General features: G+C 31.6%; 1 protein-coding gene across 1 annotated transcript; it reads right to left on the bottom strand.

Moving 5' to 3' along the window:
* Nucleotides 1–1,495: 1,495 nt before the first annotated feature.
* Nucleotides 1,496–10,668, bottom strand: psq (BTB-domain-containing protein pipsqueak). The gene is made up of 7 exons (XM_088232380.1): nt 10,379–10,668; nt 9,141–9,331; nt 6,192–6,369; nt 4,628–4,804; nt 3,800–3,902; nt 3,427–3,583; nt 1,496–1,684 (listed from the first exon to the last, which is right to left on the bottom strand). The coding sequence occupies exons 1-7, from the start codon at nt 10,647–10,649 to the stop codon at nt 1,496–1,498; spliced, it is 1,266 nt and encodes a 421-aa protein (XP_088088506.1). The 5' UTR covers nt 10,650–10,668.
* Between the last annotated feature and the right edge of the window lie 11,382 nt (nt 10,669–22,050).

Genomic DNA, 22,050 nt, shown 5'->3' with positions numbered 1-22,050 from the left:
AGGACGCGTTATAATTTAGCTCCTTTTTTATTATTTCCGGGCCTAAAGAGGTATCTAGGGTCGCCCAAGTAGCATATTTTTTCTATAAAGTTTTTGTTAATTATCATATAGATTTCATGTTTTGCATAATCCTATTCCATAATGTTAAGAATGTATCAAAATTATTTTTTTAAATTTTGCCAAATTCTTTGAATTCAATATAATTATCTTTGCTTTCCCCCCGTGCAAACAGTAAACATTTCAATTCGTAGCTTTACAATTTTATAATCTGTAATATATTTGTAATAACCACAAAAAAACAGATTTTGTGCTTCACATTCTACATACATTCCCTCTTCCAACTCCCCGCTGTACCCCCTCGCTAAACCATATCGAGAATTTACATCAGTGCTGTTCAACATGCTTTGTAATTCTCTAGCAAAAAGTAGCTGGTTAGCAATATGCGAAGGAACTTATAAAAGGGTACTCGCAAAGGTTTGCTTTCGACCTCAAGTGTGGGTTATCACCAGAGACCTTACAGGGCACTGCAGATTGAACAAACACCTTGCTAGAATGAACCTTTCCGAAACTTCTAGATGTAGGTTCTGCAGTGCAGATGAGGAAACAACTATACACATTCTTTGTGAATGTGATCTACATCATAAATGAAGCCTCATCCTCAGGAGACCACAGGTTAAACCTGAGGATATTATAGAACTTGCCCCCTGCCTAATAACCTGATGCTTTACGGATCTGAGCTTGGAGGGGGAGATTTAGCAAAATGAGAACTCTCGCCCTCCACACAGTAGCCAGGCTCCTTATAGACCTGGGCTTGGAGGGCGAGAACTATTCATAGGGACCTGTCGCAATAGATCTTCACAGGTCACAGAGACGTCAGTAGCTTATATGGCACTAACCTTCACCTTTAAGAATAAGAACTAATTTTGCAGAAAACTCAAAATATTATGAAACAGTTTTATAAACACTACCATGACAATTATAATAACTTTTTGTTTTGGTCATATTTTTAGCATTTTAGCTGGGGTATTACTGGTACCTCCTTTAGGCTCGGAAAGGTTAAACATGAAAAAAAAAAACACTTCATAATTAATTTAAAAATAATGTAAAAGGGGCTATATTTATTACGGTCTATGCTCTCTGTAGCTGTAAGACAAGCTAACTCCTATATGTTTTAAATTTTTATTTAACATAATTGAAAATGAAAAACTAGAATCCCAACCATCCATACACTCTATAGCTGCAAGACAAGGTGGAATATTTATGGTACAGCGCCCTTGAGGTTATTTTTACAAAAATGGCACTCAATAAATTATCCATTGTAACAATAATAACAGTAATCATTGTTTAAACATAAACATCAAAGTTTATAGTAACATATATCTAGATAGTAAAATGTACGTAAATCATTTCTTTTTTGAAAGATTAATAATACACCTAACAACAGCTTAACATAAATACAAATGTAGTACAAAATAATATTACCGAATAGCATATCTCAACTTATAGGTATGCAGTCTTGATTAGTATGGTTTACATTATTAGTCTCTCCAGTGTTATGCAGAGACCCGGGAATAGTAAGAGGGTGGTGATAGATGGAGTACAAATGCTGAGCGCTTTCACTGGATACATTGTGCTCGAGAATATTATGAATGGATTGTGATCCCAGAGTTGTCGGGTGTAACATCTGAAAGTAAAGAATAAGCTTTAAAATTAAGATCAGAATTACAGATGATAAAAAAAAACAATTGTGGATTAATGAATTGTATTCCAAAAAACTTAGAATGAAAGATTTATAGTAATCGCAACTTGCGGATTTTTGGTTTGAAAATTCTCAAGATAAATCCAAAAGTTTTAAATATTTTTTTAGAAATATTGTCAACGTGATAATTGAATTTTGAATTAGGATCAAATGTAATGCCAAGATCTCTTTATTGTATCAACATTATTCAAGACACTGTTGTAAAATAGCACAACCATGTCGTCCCGGAAACCGTACTAGCAGGAAGATAAAAATAAGTACATAGAATACAAAGATGACGACAACTTTGAAAGAACAACAGGTAATCATTAAAGCTTAAACGAAGTTGGCAAGCATTTTATAGAAAACAATTTTGCCATTCATTTAACAGCTTTTGTTATAACAGTTACACTTTTTACTGTAGATAATCATAATTATGAGAAATAAGAATTCATTATGCATTTATTTCAATAATGATAGGGACAGAATAGATACTTGCAGGTAATCACAACAATAAAGGTTTCAGCTCTTTAACTTTACTCAAATCAACAAATGGAAGAATTGAAGAAATATGGATGTTCAAACATAGGCAAAATGGTGAATGTTACACAGTGTGTAAAGTGGCCACATAAACCAGCCAATGACAGGCCACAAGCCCTGTAAATGCCTAGACTTCCATATTCCCATGGCTTTCTCCATCCCTGTTGTAATTTGTTAAATGTTAATTTTTGTTTATTTAAACTGGAATGCTTTTTCAAAAATTTAACTGAATTTAATCAAGTATACAAATATGACTTGTAAAAGATTAAGGAAAGTCTTGGTATTTCAACAAACTTACAGCAAAATAAAGAAACACCACAAATTATTACTTGTGTCAAATCAAGCGCCAAAACCAAAGCAAAGTGGCACCACCAAAGCGCCAAATGATGAATAGACATCTTATGATTTAATCTCCATAGACATCAGTACCTATTTATTTATTTATTTACATACATAAGTAGTTTATTGTACATTATTTGAGACATAAGAAAATTAACTCTTTTTTCAAACTGCTATTTTCTGTAATTTACCTTTCTTTTATATAGGTAAATATTTATATTTATTGCAGATGTAATATTTCTATTTATGTATAAATACTGTTTACCATGAAATACTTTTCTTGATGTTTTTGTTATTTTTTTAATATTATGCTATTTTTTGTTGTATTTTTTTCACGGGTTTTATTGTAATTATGTAAAAAGTTCATGGAACCGTAACTAAATAAATATGGGCCACAAAAATAATGACGCCACACGCATACAGTATTAAATTTACTAAGCTCCAAATCAAAACTAAAATAGTTTATTTGTTTTCGAGTAGGTATCTTTATGGCTTTTTTAGAGTTCTAATCTAGAACAACATATTTTTCAAAAAAAAAATATATTTGCCCACTAACTTTTGCGTTTTTTTTTCAAAACTATTCAAAATTCAACTTCTTTTTTAAAGACTTTTGAAAACTTATTAGTACGTCGAACACTGTATTTTTTTATACCTACTTTCAATTGTATATAAAATACACTAACTACTGATCAATCATGAAGAACCAAAAAAGGTATACAGCATAATGTTGTATCTGTTGATTTACTTCTAATTTATTCCCAAATTATTAATTTGTATGTATGATGTATAATATTATATTTGCCACTTACATGATGTGGTACATGCGAATCCTGAATTTGTTGAGTGGACATTTCAATTGCTCCAGACATATCGCCATCATATTTGCATCGTTTAAACCGGCCATATAATGATGAATATGGAAGATTGTAATGTATTGCTGCTTGATTTATAGACATTTGTCCAACTCTAGAAAGTGAAAATAAACATTTTAGTTCACAAATTTCTAAAAATATTTTTTTTTTGTTTTAAACTGAAAAGTAATAAATATTTTAGAGAAGTGTTTATGAAAGTCTAGTCTTAATAACTCCCTAGGTGGTGAAATCCAATCCTTGTCTACAAAAATTTGGACAAACTCAAAACGTGAATATAATTTTGCAGTAAAAAAATAAATATTTATCTCACCTTACTGCTTCTAATGCTTCTCCCATAGCATCCTCTGACCAAGGTGTTGGATTTGAGCGAGAGAGCTCTATTCCCTCTCTCTTACATCTGCCATAAAGTGTCCCTAAATAATAATAATAATGAGTTTCATACCTTCTAAAAATATTATGGAAGGCTTAAAATTAGAATTTTATAAGGAATTTCCCCAACATGTAAATCATTATAATTATTCTAAATGTTATACGAATGGATTACTTTTTGTAGTATTAATAATTACAGTAATTGTAATAATATGTAAGTACATATCGTCGATGGCAATCCATCACCATATAAGTAACATCACCGCCTAAGTCATCTAGATTTACAAATATATTCAAACATTCCTCATGAAAACAACAAAAAAAAACCTAATAGATAATTGTAAAGTAAGGTATATAAATGTTAAAAAAAGTATATTGCCACATTTTACTGAAGACACAAAAAAAAAGTTTTTTGCTCATCTCTAAAGAAGTCAAATTTGTGGTGATGAATTTCCATTGACGATATGTACAATATGTATGTTTGTAACAAACGATTCATTATTGTAAAAACAGTGCTTAATTATTAGTTTTATGTCTTTAAATCTGACATGACATTGTATTGGCTATGTTTCAAAAGTAATATACATATTTTTTATTAATTTTAAAATCCAAATATATGTATTTCTCTTGTACTTGTGATATATTTCTAAACTATGACAAGACAAAAACAGTGGTGCATGAATAAGTGGATATCATTTGGATGGAAAGTATGTTCATATAATGAACAGTGTGTTGTGTAGAAATACATGCAATGCAGGTCGTTACATACCTGTTGGAATACCATATTCAGTAGATGCCCTCTGTACCGATGAATGGCCCGAACGAATGGAATGAAGTGCTCTCTCTAAATCTCCGGGTCTCCAAGCAGTGGGTGCAGCATTAAATGGAGCAGCTAACCTTATTCCTTCTCTTCTTGCAATTTTATATAACGTACTGCTTGGTATACCTACAATCAAAATAGTATTATATCATAATTTTATATATAAAATGGTTGAACATTATTTTGATTTTTTTAAGCCACACGCACCTACTTTTTTATCGCCTTCCATTATATCACCTGATTTTATTAAGTACCAATGGTCAAAAATATTTTAATTTTATTCTGCTTCAACAAAGATAATTCTGATAGCTATAAGGTAGACATCTGTAAATATTTTCATATCCGAAACTGAATCTTATTTTTATTTTATTTTATTTTATTGAAATAAATGGCACTTAGTGCCTTTTACATATTAGTTACAAATACAATTAAATATACATACATGTAAGCATAAGTAAAACAGAGCATTTAAAACAATATTATTAATTAACAAATTAAGAAAGTCTAAAAAAGATAAACTATATAAAATAATAAAATATTACCAGTAAAGCTAGGGTTTCCTAGGACAGAGGTGCCCGTATCTCAACGGTCGTAGTAAATTGTGATGCGGTGGACAGCCGTCGTAACGGTGACTAGAGAGTGGTTTCCTGGGAAAACGGTGTTAATAACATTCATCAACACCGTTTTCCTAGGAAACCACTCTTTAGTCATCGTTACGACGGCTGTCCATCGCATCGCCGTTCACTACGGCCGTTAAGATACGGGCACCGCTGTCCTAGGAAACCCTAGCTTTATAGAATTATCGATAAAAAAAAGATAATTTGGTATTAGAAATACTTTGAACCAGTTAAAAAAAAAACTAAGAAAACAATTTAGAATAACATTTCAAAAAAATAAAAAAATATATGTATTATTATTTAAAACTAATACTTAGGTAAATAGTATATATTTATGTATAAAAATATAAATGATGTAAAAAAAATGATGAAGAGAAATATTTTGTACTTATAAATTAATTCAAGAAAAGAAACGAAAAAAGAAAAAAAAACACTAATAAAGAAGTTTAAAACAATTCTTGACAATAGTAACAAATAGTTACCTACAACTATTACCAATGAAATAAAGAAGAAGAGCCGTTCTATATGTACTAAATTTCATGTGAAATGAGTCACCAACGGCCTGGTACTTATTTATATAAAAGCGTAAGAGTCGATTGAGAAATTCCAAGATCATTTACCATACTGTTTTTTGGCAGTTGAATGGATGAAAAATACTATTTGTCTAAGGACGATTATTTTTCTTTAAAATTATTTTTTAAATTTATTTCTGATTTGAAATATAAAATTAAATGAAAATTCTGAAATGTGAAAGTGTTTTCAAAGGCAATTACTTAATAATTTGTATCTGTAATTGGATACATCCAAACACTTTTATAAAAATACTATTTATGTTATAATAATCTCAGTATGTATGTAATTACAGTAGCTATTTATTCATAGAAAAAAATACTTACCATATGCTTTACTCGCTTTATTTGCCGATATGGTTCCAGTTCTGAGTGCTTGCAGAGCATTGTGAAGATTACCTTCACTCCAAGATTTAGATGGACCTTCTTTTTTAGGTGTATCAATACCTAATCTATGAGCTCTTTGCCATAATGTTGTAGAGGGTATTCCAAATGTTGCGGATGCCTGGAAACCAACAACATGTACTTTTAAAACTATATATGTTAAGTGAGTTATGAAAATAAAATAATTGACAGAACAAGTAGATGAATTTATGTATCTGGGAAGCATGTTTTCAAGAGATGAAAGAGTAGTGTAAGGAGAGTAAATGCGGGCAGCAAAATTAACAGCACACTAAGCACAGTAATTGCTAATAAATATTCATCAATCGGAGCTAGACTGGCAGTGCACAGTGGAGCTTTAGTGCCAACACTTACGTATGGAAGTAAAACATGTAACTGGCAGAGGAAAAATGAAAGCAGAGTGAATGCGGTTGAAATGCAATCTCTTAAACAAATGTGTGGGAAATCAATGTATGATATGGTGATGAAATCAGAGGAGAGAGCAAATCGAAAACAGGTATACTTTATAGGATTAAGAAAGAGTCATAACAATGGCTTGGTCATGTAGAAAAAATGGATGATGAAAGAAGGCGAAAACAGATATATATGGCGAGAATGAACGGTAACATAGGAAGAGGAAGACCAAAAAAAACATGGCAAGATCAGATAAACCAAAATCTCACGTCTGTTCATGTCAAAAGCAGACACAACCAAAGGGCATGTATGACAAGATGTATGAATGTGGAAGAGACTAGGAATATATGTCAGGATAGACACATGTGGCGATCCATCCTCTCTGCCGACCCCTCCAGTGAAATTGCTTAGTGGTAGTGTTATTAGTATTAGGTTGAGCTCTTACAATTGATTACTGTATTGAAATATTTAGTATTATAATTAACTATAAACAATAGGGTATTTCCATAAACTGGGGATATGATTTTTAATGTATTCAGTATTTAAAGAATATTTTTACCATTGGAACCATATTACTATCAAAATCTGAAATAAATGTTTTCATTTATAATTTCCTATTTAAAGTTTGATAGAAATAAAACGGCCCGTAACTGGCCAAAAGGGTTGATGACGTCACGCGTGACTTATATATCCTACGTTCACTCAAATCCTATACTGAGATACTCCGACGCGGGCGGCTTGTGCCTTTTTATTTGTTTTTTATAGTTATATTTCGTCTTTTCCTTTGTTTTTTTTTTTTTCATTTATAAACATCCATAGCATTATGACTGAAATTGGTTTTTTACAAGGAAAATCCGATAACTTGCCCAAAATAGAAATAATCATGATGGGTATTTTTTTCTCATCCAATACAAACTTTTTAAGTTCCGAGTATGGAAATGTAAAGGCCGTAAGGTTAGCAAATATATAATGTTTGCTTCCGAAATGTATTCATTTAAATAGTTGTATTATTTACATGTACTATAAATATATTGTTTCGCATACATTTAATGCAAAAGGGAAGTAACGTGACTTTGACACAACATAATCCATAAAATACCATTGCTTGTAGCATCTCTGTTGCTCGAGTGCGTGTGGCCTTTTTTTATTAAATGTGATTTACTTATTAATATATCAGCTAGGGTAAATTACGGAGACAATGCCATAGATTACATTCAAGTAAAACGGACGGGTGATATTTGAATGGTAAAAGGTCGAGTCACCCCAGCAGAACATAAAGTTAGAACCAAATCGTACTCGGTGACGTTGATTTGCGATGAAGTCTAGGAAATAATAGATTCCTGCAAGTGTGAAGACTGTCCAGCATCTCAAGGTCAGTTGCCATTTTGTAAATGCAATAAATTTCACAAATTATTAAGGTAGGTTTTCATACAGCAATTTTTTAGTAATTTTATTTTTTATTCATATAGAAAACAGTACAGAAATATAATACAAATATAAACAATAACGTTCAAAGAATAAACTATTTTGGTATTGTAGTACCTGTCAAGCTTTATAAGTGCTAATTTCAGTACCTACTGTTAGTAAATGTTTATATTCTACAGTCTACATCATAAAATATAGTATTTTGTACTGAACAAGACCTACGGAAAAAAAAATAGTGGTTTGTTTTTTTTAACATCTCGTTTCAAAACGTTCAAATGCGCTCAACCATTTTGTCTGCATTTTTTCATTAGGTACTAGGAATGGCCAAAAAAGCTTTATTTTGCGTCTTCACCGCAGTGTTTGTGCACATCGGAACTAAGCAGTACTTGCATCTTATAACTAAAGACATTTTATGCGCGTTAATTAGTTAAAACAGTGTAAAACAACCGATTACAACAAAAACAACACGTAGGCTATACAAATTCATATGATTTTGTTTGAACGGTCAGTCAAATTCGTAAGGCGTGACGTCACAAGTCCATACGGCATCCGAATGTTCGTTTTGGCGCCAATTCAAAGTATACGTTTTTAAACCGCTCTGAAAAATTAACGCGTGGACATAAAAAAATAAAAACTGTACAGTTACCATTGTAATTTTTTTTTCTATTTTTTTGGAAAAAATAAAAAAACGTGAAAATACCCTATTGATAAGGACAAACAAATTTCGATCTAGAAAAAAAAACTATATGGGGCTTAAGGTATTCTATTTTTTTGGCCTTATTTTTATCGGGCAATTGGATAGACTTTAATTTTCTGAATAATACGATTATCATTATATGTTATTCTTGTACATATATTTTTGCTGTCTATTGTTTGTGTTCATATTGTTATTCTTTTCTGTTTGTGTTGTTGTTATGTTTATTATGATTTGTAAATACATGTAGCTTGTTTTTTGCCGATGTTATCATATTTAGGTAGATGGCCCTAATAAATGAAAGAAAAAAACCTGTATTATGTACTGATATGACATTTATATAATTTAAAATAATAGCTTACCTTTGTTAAGCTCATATTGTGGTTTCTTAGCGCATCTAGGGCATTTTCCATATCCTGCTGTGACCAAGTCTTTGGAGTGCTTCCAGTAACATTTAGGTTTGTTAAACTTCTAGAGCCTTGTGATAATCCATCATTTGACAGCTCGTGGCAGGATTCATTAACAATATCTTCGTTCGAGGATGTCAAGTTTTCTTTAAAAAAATATTACAAAATATACAAAACATGAAATAATTGAAAATATTTTGAATTTGAAATGTGAAATGGCCACTTAAACCAGCCAATGACATCATAAGTCCCATACAGCTTAGACCCTGATATTCCCTTCTCAAAAATATTTTTCATCTCTGTTGCATTATTTTATTTTATTTATTTTATTAACATAAACGGCAAATCTGCCTTTTACAAATATTTATAATATTAACATATTTGGCTTAAAATTTTTTTTTTTTTTCAAAAACATGAATATTAAAAACAGGATTGAAAAAAAAAAATCACACCAAAAATTATACAAGATTTGTATTTTAAAAAATAACCTAAAATATATACAGCATATTCAGTAGAAAGTTTAAATAATAAAACATTCTACAGTAAAACAACAAGAAAATCATAAGTACTGTTTCACACAGCTAGGCAAAGTGAACAAAAAATTGTATATGAAATGCATGAATAAATAAATATAATTACCATTCACCATCTTTGAAAAAGTTCAAAAGGTTTGTTCTATAGGAACAATACCCTACACTAAATATATCAGATACGTGGGAATAACTATTGCCGAGTTCATGAAGTCTTTTTAATACTGCATTACAAGTATACACTGTCCGTGAATTGTTGCTACAAAACGGTGGCACCTGTCTAGTCATTCTTCCAGGCACCCTGAAGTTGATGAGAGATAACAGTTCAGGGCAATCCCATATAGAATTTAAAAGGTCTATAATTTTTCTTCTATCGTTAAGTATATAATTATGTAATCAACCCATTTTATGAATACATAATTAACTGTTTTATTGGTAATAATACCTGAGCATTACGTTTTCAGTTTTATATTAGCAATACCAAAAAGTAATTCATTTTTATAATAAAAAAATGTAGGTAAGTATTTATTGGGACCCAAAAGTATTAGGAATACCTAATGATATTGTAATGCTATTAGTCTTTGGTCTTAATAAAAAAAAACATCTACATTACCGAAAAATATTGTAGGTATTTAGATTATGTTTGTCCAATAGGTACCTTACCTCCTTTACAGTTTTCTCGGTCTCTCCTTAACATGGTCATCACCTCAGAAGATAGCATCATGGTTTGATTTTGACTCTGCTCAAGTAGCTGATTCATATGAGTATCCATGTCTAGAGTTGTCTGTTGACTCAACGATCTCAGAGTTTCAAATTTAATTTTGACACCCACAGTAGAATCATTTCCACAGGCAGCGTCTTGATGAATGGCTGAAGGATCGTTGTGATCCATTATGATAGAAGAAACGTGAACTGGGGTTGCAACGGGAGCCATAGGCACAGGAAGAGCATACTCAGATTCTATACAGTTCACCCTGGTATCGTTGGTATTGTTTGCATTCTGAAACTGATGAATACCTTCATATGAAAATATCCAGACTCAAATAACTAAAAAAAATCTATTGTTATTCTTTCATGTGGTGAATTATTTAATGACAATGTATCATACAAATAATAAAAACCAATACTTAAATATCCACATCAGAAAACATTTTGACTAAACAGAAGGAAGTTCAATGCTACCGAAAATTTGATACAAAAAATGTTTTCTTACACGGGGTAAAAATTAGAGCATTCTTGATAATGTGTAAAAAAAATTGTACAAATGAACTGCGTCACAAGTTCTAGTAAATCAACCAATCAACAGCACCCCCGTCTTATGGCAAAACGATGCATCACAAAAAAGGTCCAACTGAGATAATCGCCTTTTAAATGTTTTGAGGTATTTAAATCAGAACTATTCTATAGTTGCACCAAGTTGCCAATTGGCTAGAGCCTTATAAAAAAATAATCTCAAATACGATAGATAGAAAAAAAAGAAGAAAATCTCAGAGAGTAGAATATTTTAAGCCGAGCGTCGACATATATTGTGATATATTTCCTGTTTTCAGGTAGCCATTTTATTCTACGCTTAGTGTATTTTGACACTATGGGGTTCTACTTTTAAATGTTAGCACAACTCACCGGCAAAAACTCATGTGTCACGGGCAGAGTAATTAGAAAACTTTTAAAAAAACATAGCGATGATAATACTGTACATAATTTATTCATTTTAAATTTGGCTTAGTTACTGACTGAGCGCTCCTGAGAACAGGCAAAATGAAAAAATGTGAATGAATTAATTAGTTAATTGCAGTGGTGAATTTCAGCACAATACACTAAGGCTTAAGAAAATTCACATTTAATTATTGTGATCTCTGAAACCTGAAACTATCCATGCATGAGGCAAGTCTGTTAGCTATTACACCATTATCAAATTACATATATCATAGTCTAATTTAATAGTATTTTTCTGAAAGCAACAATAACAACTTTCTTCTTCAGCCTTCTGTCCTCCACTCTTCCATATCCATCCATTTTTTCGGTCGGTTGCTGCATGTAGCCAATTTTTACCCCCCTCAGCGGCCATGTCGTCAGACCATCTTTTTGGAGGTCTTTCGATACCCCTCTTATTCTCCGAAATTCTAAAAAAATTTGAGGTCCATCTTGTGGGGTCTTGTGTTGCAACATGTCCTGCCCATTGTCACTTCAGTCTTGCTATGCGATCCATGATATCCGCTATTCTGGTTCTGTTCCTAATTTCCTCATTTCTTATTCTGTCTCTTAGGCTTATACCAACCTTATACAACAACAACAAAACAGCTAAATCTTTTAGTAATTTGTATATGTTTTTTTTTTTTTCATTTTAGGGACTATGCCTTAATTTTTTTCTAATTTTTTTTGAGAAATATTAAACTTTTTTTAATCTTAATTATTGAAACATGTTAGATTGAGGTATATGTGAGTTAGACTAATGCTGGATTTTTTTTAAATACCTTTGACAGCTGGTGTTAAGGATCAAATTGTAACTAGTAACTAGTAGTAAATATATTTTTTTTTAGAAACTAAACATTTGGGTCTGTCAAAATGAATAGAAAACAGTAAAAATTGCCTTCTTTATACTGGCAATACCAAATTAAGTGGCTTGTTTTGTGATTGATTATGACGAGGTTCATTTATTTTATTTCTCTACTGTAATTTTTTTAATGTGATCATAAATGGGAAGCTATATGAACCATTTATATTTTTAGTTGAAGGGTAAATTTTTATTTTTAATAGACATATAATTTTTCAAATTACAAGTAACAAATTTTACCCAATCTTTTTGTCACATGTATACCTACTATAATATACTGATGTATTAATATTAGTGAACAAAAAATAGAGAAATGTGTAATGAATTCAGATTTAAGCAATAAAAAATATCATAAATGGAATACTTTTTGCTTAATTAAAATATGTTGTTAAATAAACTATGATTCAAATAATGAACTTTCAGTATTGAAATTATAATTATTATCGATAGTTTGATCTCATGTTTTCATTTATAATAAAAGCAGTAGCATATAATAAATTTATTCAAACAATTTATATACATAAACAGTTTACATACATATGTATAAGGGCGGGCATATTGCTCTGATGCAATATCTTCCTACCTACCCATACCATTCAATTTGAGAAAATCAGTGGTATATGAACATATTGTAGGTATATTATAATATTTTAATTTTAAAATAAAACATTGATGAACATACATATTATTTTTTAGAAATAAAAAATGACTAAATATCTTCAATATACTTTGAAGACATGAGGTATACTATAATTTATTTTTTTAATACATGCGTATATGTATTTTATAATAATATATCTATTGATATTGAATTTCTACCTGTAAAGTTAGTAGTACATTATCCTGCTCCTGATTTGTGGATGATGTTTCTTCATCTTGGATTCCAATTGGTCCCATTTTCTCCCTCTCCTTGGGGCTGCCACTGGGCTCAGGGGGAGATTCTGAGTTTCCTGTCATCACCAACATGAGGCAGTCTTCTAGAATATGTATTTAATTAAAATGTTTTTTATCATTTCGTATGCTATAATATGAAATACTATTTTTTTATTGGAAGCAATGGCTTTTTGTAAAAAACTTCAATTAAATAATAAAATTTGAGAATAAAAAAAAGGACATGAAAACATTTTCATTAGTTTAAAATAAAACAATTTTCTCTTTTATGCACAACTTTAATTACATACAAACTGTGTTTGTAATTAACCCCAAAGAAGGTAAGATGTTGCCGAAACTAGTTTTTTTATGGAGTCTTTATAAAAAGAGTCGCATTATAAAAAGAAAACAAAGTATTAAATCATATTTTGTCCCGATAAACTATTAACTAATAGTTTGTCATCGGGTGCTCAGACATTATTTTTAATTAAGAATCAAATTAAAGAGTACAGAAATAATATTATACACATATAAAATAATTCACATCTATTATTTTGTTTCTGATGCTTTGAAAAATAAAACATTTTATCAAAAAGATAGAAAAGAAAAAAACTCAACATAACTAGATAAAATGGTTAAAAATATTTTTTTTTAAAGTAGGAAAATAGAGAAAAATGATGTAATTAAAATTAAATAAAGTTGATTCGTAAATTCTAAAATAAAGTGGTGCATTAAAGACAAAGTTATTTTCATTTTAGTCTATAGATTAATCCACAAAGTTAGTGAATCAAACAGCAAAATATATATACGTATATATTTTTCTCACTAACCTACCTTTCAGTATGCTATACATTGAGTAGTTAATATTGATTAATTAATTAAATTTAGTTTTAATGTAATTTTTAAATGTATTATTTTTAAACTTACCAATTCAGGGTGCGATAAAAGTCAATTTAAATAAATATTTCAATTTGACCCAGTCGGAAATCGAACCTGAGATCTAGTACATGGTAGGCCAAAGAACTGACTACCCAATTATAGAAAGATAATAATTGAAAAATACAAACCTTTGTGAAATATTTCTACGTCAAATGACCCATTGCAGAGGAAGTATTTTTTATGGCCCTAATAAAATGGAAATCATTAAATTTAATTAAATTTAATATTGCGGTAAAAATCTTTAAAAACAGATAAAGAAATATTACTGAAACGTGGGTAGGGTAGACAGGGGAAATGGCGCTCACTGGGTAATGGCGCTCACCCCTGTACTTTTGTCAAATGGAATAAAGCAACACTGTGCGTCGTGTGAAGCGCAGGGGGTGGGGGTCCCTAATTGGTAGCGATACGTATAGGCAGTCAGCTCATAGCACGCGATCGTAAAATACATTTCTCCGTATACTACGGCGCTGATCTAATTTTTGGTTCGGTATTTTCGTCGGTAAGTCCAAACTTTTAATACTTATTTAATTATTGATATAACTTTTCTCTATACAAAACTATTCTATTTTATGATAATTTAACCAATTGTATATGAATATTTTAAAATTTCAAGTTAAATACAAAACGACCGTTTGGGGTTATACCGCTCACTTGAGCGCCATTATCCATTATGGTGACTTATTTGTTTTTCTTATAGATATGCTTGTCAAAGAACCACCAACCCTAAAATTATTCGGAGCATTAGCTTTTATGTTCCGGATAATTACCTTAGACAGCGTCAGCATAGACTGTTTCTCATTCCAATATACAGGACTAACCTGCCAATGGTTATGCCTGTTGGAAGAGTTATCTCTAGGTTGAACAATACTACTTTGGAAATTGTCATTTTTCACGTCTCTGAGGGAGTTTTTCGTAACAATATTGTCTTACTTTTTTAACATATTATTCTCTGGATATTATGTATACTTATGTGTTTTTTTATATATACCTAATTTCACATAATTATTTTAATTACTTCTATATGTATGCATTAAGATATTCTATTTTGTAATGTACATATATATATGAATAAATAAAATTGAAATTGAAATAAAATTGAAATAAATTGTATAAGGTTGATCTTACGCATACTAGTGAAATGAAAGTGGATCTTACTAGATATATTTCCAAAAACATATTTGAGCGTCATTACCCCTTAGCCTGGGCGGCATTATCCAAAGTCAGGGGCAATGGCGCTCAAACCTGATTTTTTCATAATGTTTTTCTATTTCTTATAAGTTAAAAATAAATACGTTTAATGTTAAAATGTTGATTAATGAATAGTTAAAGAAATTGATATTTTTTAAATTTTGGAAAATACAGCGTATTTTCCTTGAGTGAACGCCATTCCCCCTGTCTTCCCCTACCTAGGTACCTAGAAACCGCAGTATAGACATGAACCGTAAAGGTGGAATCAACATATCCATAACAAGGAATACATATTCACAGACTTGGGTACTTAAATCGCAAATATTTCAGTCTCTCAATCAAATTATTACACAGATATAAAAATAGTGACGTCATTTAAAAAGGCAATATTATTGTGCTTTAATAAACTTTTGACGTTTTTAATCGCAATCATAAATTAGAGATATTGATTTATTGTTCAAGATCTTGAAAATCGAAAAGTGTAGTAGATACCTATCTACTACATTTTTAAAATCTACCTGTTTTATTTCTATTTTATTAACATGAATAACGTTGGTTTATGTACATAGGTATATGAATGTTTTTTTTTGGGATATTTAATGACTGTTAAAAATAAGTGGAAGTGGAGTATATCCGGAATTCGTAGTTTTGTCGGTCACTCGGGTAAGTAAGGTAAATTAGAAGACATGTACAAGTAGGTAGATTTAAACTAAACTTTAGCATGCGCACGGTAAAAACGAGAAAACTGAATAATAATATGTAGGTACCTAATACCTAGGTAAAGTAAATTCCTTGTCCGCCTCGTGGTGCAGTGTGGTTAGCACGTTTGGCTCCATACATGAGGTCCCGGGTTCTATTCCCGGCAAGGTCAATATGAAATTTTAACTTATTTTTCACTACAATATTTTATAGTCTCTCGACGAAGAATAGCGTAACAGAAAATCGAATATCTGACCCGTGTTTGAAGTAATTCAATGCTTTACAAACGTAAAATCTTTATCACGCAGTAATTTGTTTCATTTTTATTCAGAGTAAAAAATAATTCAATAAAATGACCTTCTCTCTAGATAAAATAAACCGCCGCGGCGGAAAACGTATTTGCGAAAATCATTTGATAATTATTATTGTTTATTATTATTATTATTGTACAGTTTATTATTGTGGAAATTGATCTAAGGATTCATATTATTTAAATATCAATATAACATTTCAGGATTTGATTCTCATTTATCAACTTTATATTTTTTATTTTAAAAAGGAAAAAGAAATATTTGCGTCCTTATGATCTACCCAAATATTTAATTTTGAGGGCCATTTTCAACGAGTTGTAAATAACTCACTAATAGAAAATGGAATCAAGTTGGGGTAGAGTGGGATTCGAACCACAGACCTTTGGTCCGTGAGTCCGAGACACTAGCCACGGGACCACAACCCGATCTTATTAGGTATATGCGGAAATGGAGATACGTAAAATTTAGGTACACACAATTAGAAATAATAGTGTGCCCCTCAATTACATATAGGTGGGTAAGAATACTTATATCTGGAATTATTACATACAATTATTGGTTGTAATTTTACATAAAAAGATTCGTATTGTAAAATAACCCGCATCGAAGAACCAAGTAATTTTATTTACCTATCGACGAAATCAAATTATGGCAATGTTAAATTTACTCACAAAACTATCGTATGGTTATTGGATACATAAGCAGGTAGGTAGGTACTTACTACGTACGTTATGAGGGGCAATACTACCACACTTAAGTTTACACTCGAGTCGTACGTAGTTTTGAAATTTCCGGCACTAGCGAGAGGTTCGAGATCACTTTCCCTCTACGAGAAGGGGGCGAGGTGGGCGGGCGGCGAAAGGCGGACCTGAAGGACTCCGATAAACACGCGGAAAATGGAATAAGCGACCGATAAGCGCGTCAAACACACTCACCTACGGCGGGTATTACACACGTGAGTCACATTAACATCTCGCCCCCGAGAGGGATGGAAGTGTACTACGCTAATAGTGAAAGCGCTCCTGAGGGCGGTGACCTTCGGGGAGGATGAGAGGGCGAGAGTGAAAGTGAATTCGGCACACACCCAGACAAAGCGGCGTCACTGCTAGGCGCATGGTCGGAGGAGGAGTCGGAGGGAAGGGTGGCGCGTGAATCCCTTTTCTGCATAATATTTCGATGCAGTAAAGATTATCTTTTCATTTTACTATTTTAGTGACCTTTATACTCCTTCTACCAGCCTAGTGCGAATGATTCGTTCGTACATTTCATATACTTTGTACTCCAAGCGAGAGGACCGGATAATGAAGTGGCGTACGCTTGTGTAGGGGTGGAAGACCACGATTGATTTTTATTACTAAGCCGGCCGCGGCGGGTGCGTGCCCCGACTTTCTTTTAGTCCACGAATCATCTGCACATTTTATTTATCTTAGCTTCAATACTTGGTACTTACTAGGCAGAAGGCGAAAAGCCTTTTCGACCGAATGCGCTGCCATGCGCAGTTCATTATTTCGTATAAGTACAGTACCTACAGTAAAATTTATTTATTTATTTGAAAATAATATGTACATTGTTAATCACAAAGTTTCTGTTTTTTTTCGAAGATACATTTATTATGCAATATTAGCATGACATAGTAATATATAATACAGGTGATTTATCACGCATGTTCCGATTCGGTCCCGGATAAATTGTTCAAAGTCCTAGAGCAGGGAGCGGTCCGTAAGCGGGATCACCTCGTCTTCTAGCAACCCTCGCAGACCCTATCACCAGCCAGCACTCTCGCCTCATCTCACGTCAATCCTGCTATATTCGGTCACGGTCACAAGCAAGAGATGAGATCTTAAGATATGATGAATGGGTATTTGAACTTTATTTGTCTGCCTGATTATACCTAACTAAAATCGACGATTCATTGTCCTAAACTGATCCAATTTTGTTGTTTTTTTTTTTTAAAGAATGAACTATTTTGTGTTGGTACCTTTTGCAATTTAAAAAAAGAATACTTATCATATTTTTATGCCGTACGTTCGAAGACGGCAGATAAAACTGGGCGCTTTTAAGAGTTTTTGGATGGTCCTAGTTCCCGTAATAAACCATTTATAAAAAAAAAAACAACACAAAAAGGAAACCTCAATAGTAAATGTATATTTTTGTTAAGTAAGTTTGCAAAAAAATCATTGCTGTTGTCCCATAATCCTGGGAGAAAATACGGAATTATGTTTAGTAAGAATAGAAGTAAGACCGCGTTTCCTATGCTTAATCTTATCCTAATGCCTAAAAGATCCAACGCTACCCAATTTATTTATTTTTTTGCCATGTGTATATGTAAAAAAAACAACTATTATTGAAATTATAAAAAAACTACTTACTCCAATAACAAATTTTGTTATTCAATCAAATAAAAAAAACTAACATCCCATTATAATCGGGGCCCAAACCCCGGGCTGGTATTCTGAACGGAATCGCATGCGAAGAGATCGCTCTGTTAGCGTGCATTTAGTAGGTACGTAAATACGGGCCTCAATTATGAACGCTATCTTCATCTATATATATCGAGACGGTAAACTTAACTTCTTTACTATTTGTATCTTACCTCGGTATGTTCTACCTTCTTGCCATATCGACATCATATGATCGAAACAAACCAATGAATGGCCACAAAAATTAGTCCTCACTTCATTAACATTTAAAATAGTTCTCATTTATATTTTAAATAGGCTTCTGTGATAGAAAGTGCCTACTACAAAGTGATTATAAACTCCAAAAAATCCCAATTCAAGCAAAAAATGCTCACTTGAACATGATTTTTATAAGACTTTTATGAATTACCAAGACGGTATACTTAACGATCGTGTGTATTTATCTACTGAGCGATTACAAGGCCGACTCTCGATACGCACACTCAGAAATATAGTAAAACAGATGGAGAAAGTATAATAACAAATTATTTTTTATAGTGGCAACTTTCTTACGCCTAGATACTCTTATATTTTAATAGGGCCGAATCTATTTAGCGATATTATTTTTGCATCTATCCGCTCTTTTTCAAAACAATTCAATTCGACTTCAAAGTTGACTTATTTCTCTCTCATATTTTAAATAGGCTTTTAAGAAAAAAAGTGCCAACCTCAAAACGATTAAAAATTTAAATAAATCGTAATCAAAGGAAAAATTGTTTGGTGGAACAAAATTTTTGACACTTAATGCGTAGATAAACGTATCGAAGGGTTCTAGACCCGTCGGTATAAACCGACGTACTTACTGAAGCTATGTCATTTTAGAGCGTAAATATGTGTACCGTGACGTACGCTTCCCCTTGTTTCATATCAATGTACCTACCCAAAAAAAGAAATTGGGGGGAATTTATCATCAACTATACCGCCAAGGTGAAGGTATGACGTCTTTATCTTCCCATCATAATCGAGGCCCTGGGCCCCGATTACAATGGGAAGTTAATAGAGTTATCTTCGACTGTCTATAAAGAAAAACCGATATTTGTGTACGAATATGAGTATATTTGCATAAACATTTAAAGTATCTTTGTCGGTAACCTATAATTGAACATGTTTAGAATAAAAAAATATATGTATACAAATTCTGCTTTTCATACAGAAAACTTAATTTTACTTTGTAGATCAAATAAATGTTAACTTTCCATTGCAATCGGGGCCCTGGGCTGATATTCAGAACGCTTTTTAGCGCGGTAACTGCTGTCAGGTAAAATTCCTGACTAAAGAAATCGAGTTGAGATAAGTCCGCCTAGTCGTGCAATGGTTGGCTGGCCTACCATTCTTAAAGTCCAAGGTTCGATTTCTAAGGTGAAATTTGGATTTTAAAGGTTGTTTAAACTGCAATGGCTGGCACCTGAAGTGAAGGACTAATCACATTACCTTCATGTAACAGATGATTGAAATACGCTGCACTTGATTTACCAATGCAGTGCCCTATACACCACTGGGCGTGAAAAGGGAAATTACGATGATGATAATACATATTATAGGTACATCACATTAAACACGGAATATCAGATTTAAATTTCGTTAAATTATAGAATGTCACAAATCAAAAATGTTAAAAATGTAGGTTGGTTACTTTAGTTAGTTAGTTATAGGTAGTATGTATCCATTTTACTCAGATACAACTATATCTCCTTTTAGGTAAAAAAAAAACCACCAAAAGGTGGGTTTTTTTGTTAGTGCCTATTTTAATTTATGTTGGAATTCTATCAGTTTAGTTATGTGTTTTTTATTACACATTTTATGTTATTCATGTAACAATACATATATTTTTGCTCTCTGTTGTTTGTGTTTGTGTTTGTGTTTGTATTGTTATTCTTTCTGTTTGTCTTGTTATTATATTTATTATAATTTGTAGACAAAAACTGGATTTAAAATACAAACATGTTACACAATGCGTAATGTGATCAACTAAATTAATATGACAAGACCTTCTCCGAACGGTCTTTTATCTCGCTTAAAATATATTTGTATTGAACTAAATTTTGTAATTAGTAGGTATACCAAATATTGCCTTTACAACGCCTCCTATAATATATTCAATAGAAATAGAAATATAATACTATTGAGTTTTAAGATCGTGAAACAAAGAATAATTAATCTGGGTGTGAGGTGGTTTGACTTTTTAAGGAATGTAGAGATAGAACAACGGACACAGCAACCTCTGGTTATCAACTTTACTGTTTTCAAGCGGAGGCGATACAGTTGCTTGGGGCACATTTATTTATTTACGGTTCAATGAACGTTTTATAAAATTATAATAACGACAAAAAAACAAAAAGATGAAAAAAGTATGTATACATCAGTGTAAAATATCAATAAAAAGCAATTATAGCATTTGTAACTAATGGTGAATTAAATAAAATAGCAGTTACGAAAAAGAAAAAAGAAAAGGCCAATAAAAACTAAGAAGAAAAAAAAACTTTTTAAATTTTACTACAAAACATTTGTTACGTAAAGAAAAAAAGTTTGTTCGGAGGAAGACTTTAAAAATAAAAAAGTTAAATTTAATCGGGTAAAAAGTTTAAAACTCTCAGAAATAAATTAATACCTATGTAGCAATAACTAATTAGTAAAAAATAATATACGTATGTAAAAGGAAACGATGAAAAAAAAATGGACATTTTGAGAAACAACAGTTACTTTATCTTTGTAGAAAATCGTTGTTTATTAATAAATTCCCCAGAGGCTTTTAGATAATTTACAAATAAAATATATATAAAAAACACACAGGAACTGCGGATGCCTCTTGAGAGCCTTGATTGAATACTTGAAGGTTCTCGTGGTCCTGGACGTCCACGGTTGATAGTTAGTCGACAGTTCACGTCACGTCCGAACTACGTGACGCGGACCGTGACTTGAGATAACGCACAAGAGTTGGCCAACGAAAAGGCCGAGAGACTTTGTGAACACCATATATACTCCATCTAAGAAACGAGCGCGAGCATGCATTACCTAAGCATCTATTAAATGTATTGCAATTTATGATTTTGTTGATGACCGACTTCTTAGACATACCTACACGTTTTTCATTTTATGTACCTACGTTATATAAATATTATACTCAATGTGCAATTTTGTAAATTTAAAAAAGATACTTTTTTTGTTAGGTTTTTGGTAGGTTGTACTTACAAAAATGTCACATTTAATTTTAACCACAAAATATAATTAATACACAATATACCTAATTAAGTAGATAGGTAGGTATACAATGAATAAAAGTGTTCATTTTGAATATTTTTTTTATAAATTAATTTA

The sequence above is a fragment of the Micrasema longulum genome, unplaced genomic scaffold (assembly GCF_059751315.1).
Source record: "Micrasema longulum isolate JH-2025_06_02 unplaced genomic scaffold, ASM5975131v1 h1tg000978l, whole genome shotgun sequence".
Taxonomy (NCBI): Eukaryota; Metazoa; Arthropoda; class Insecta; order Trichoptera; family Brachycentridae; genus Micrasema; species Micrasema longulum.
The sequence above is the reverse complement of the archived record's forward strand: the minus strand, read 5'-3'. Positions and strand labels throughout refer to the sequence as shown.

Bases quoted from the DNA above. Each gene is read 5' to 3' on its own strand.
- psq (XM_088232380.1), bottom strand. From the start codon at position 10,649: ATGGCTCCCGTTGCAACCCCAGTTCACGTTTCTTCTATCATAATGGAT. The intron at 6,370-9,140 runs GTAAGCTATTAT...GTTGGTTTCCAG, and splicing joins ACAATATGAGCTTAACAAAG to GCATCCGCAACATTTGGAAT. The intron at 1,685-3,426 runs GTAAGTGGCAAA...CTTTACTTTCAG, and splicing joins ATTCGCATGTACCACATCAT to ATGTTACACCCGACAACTCT.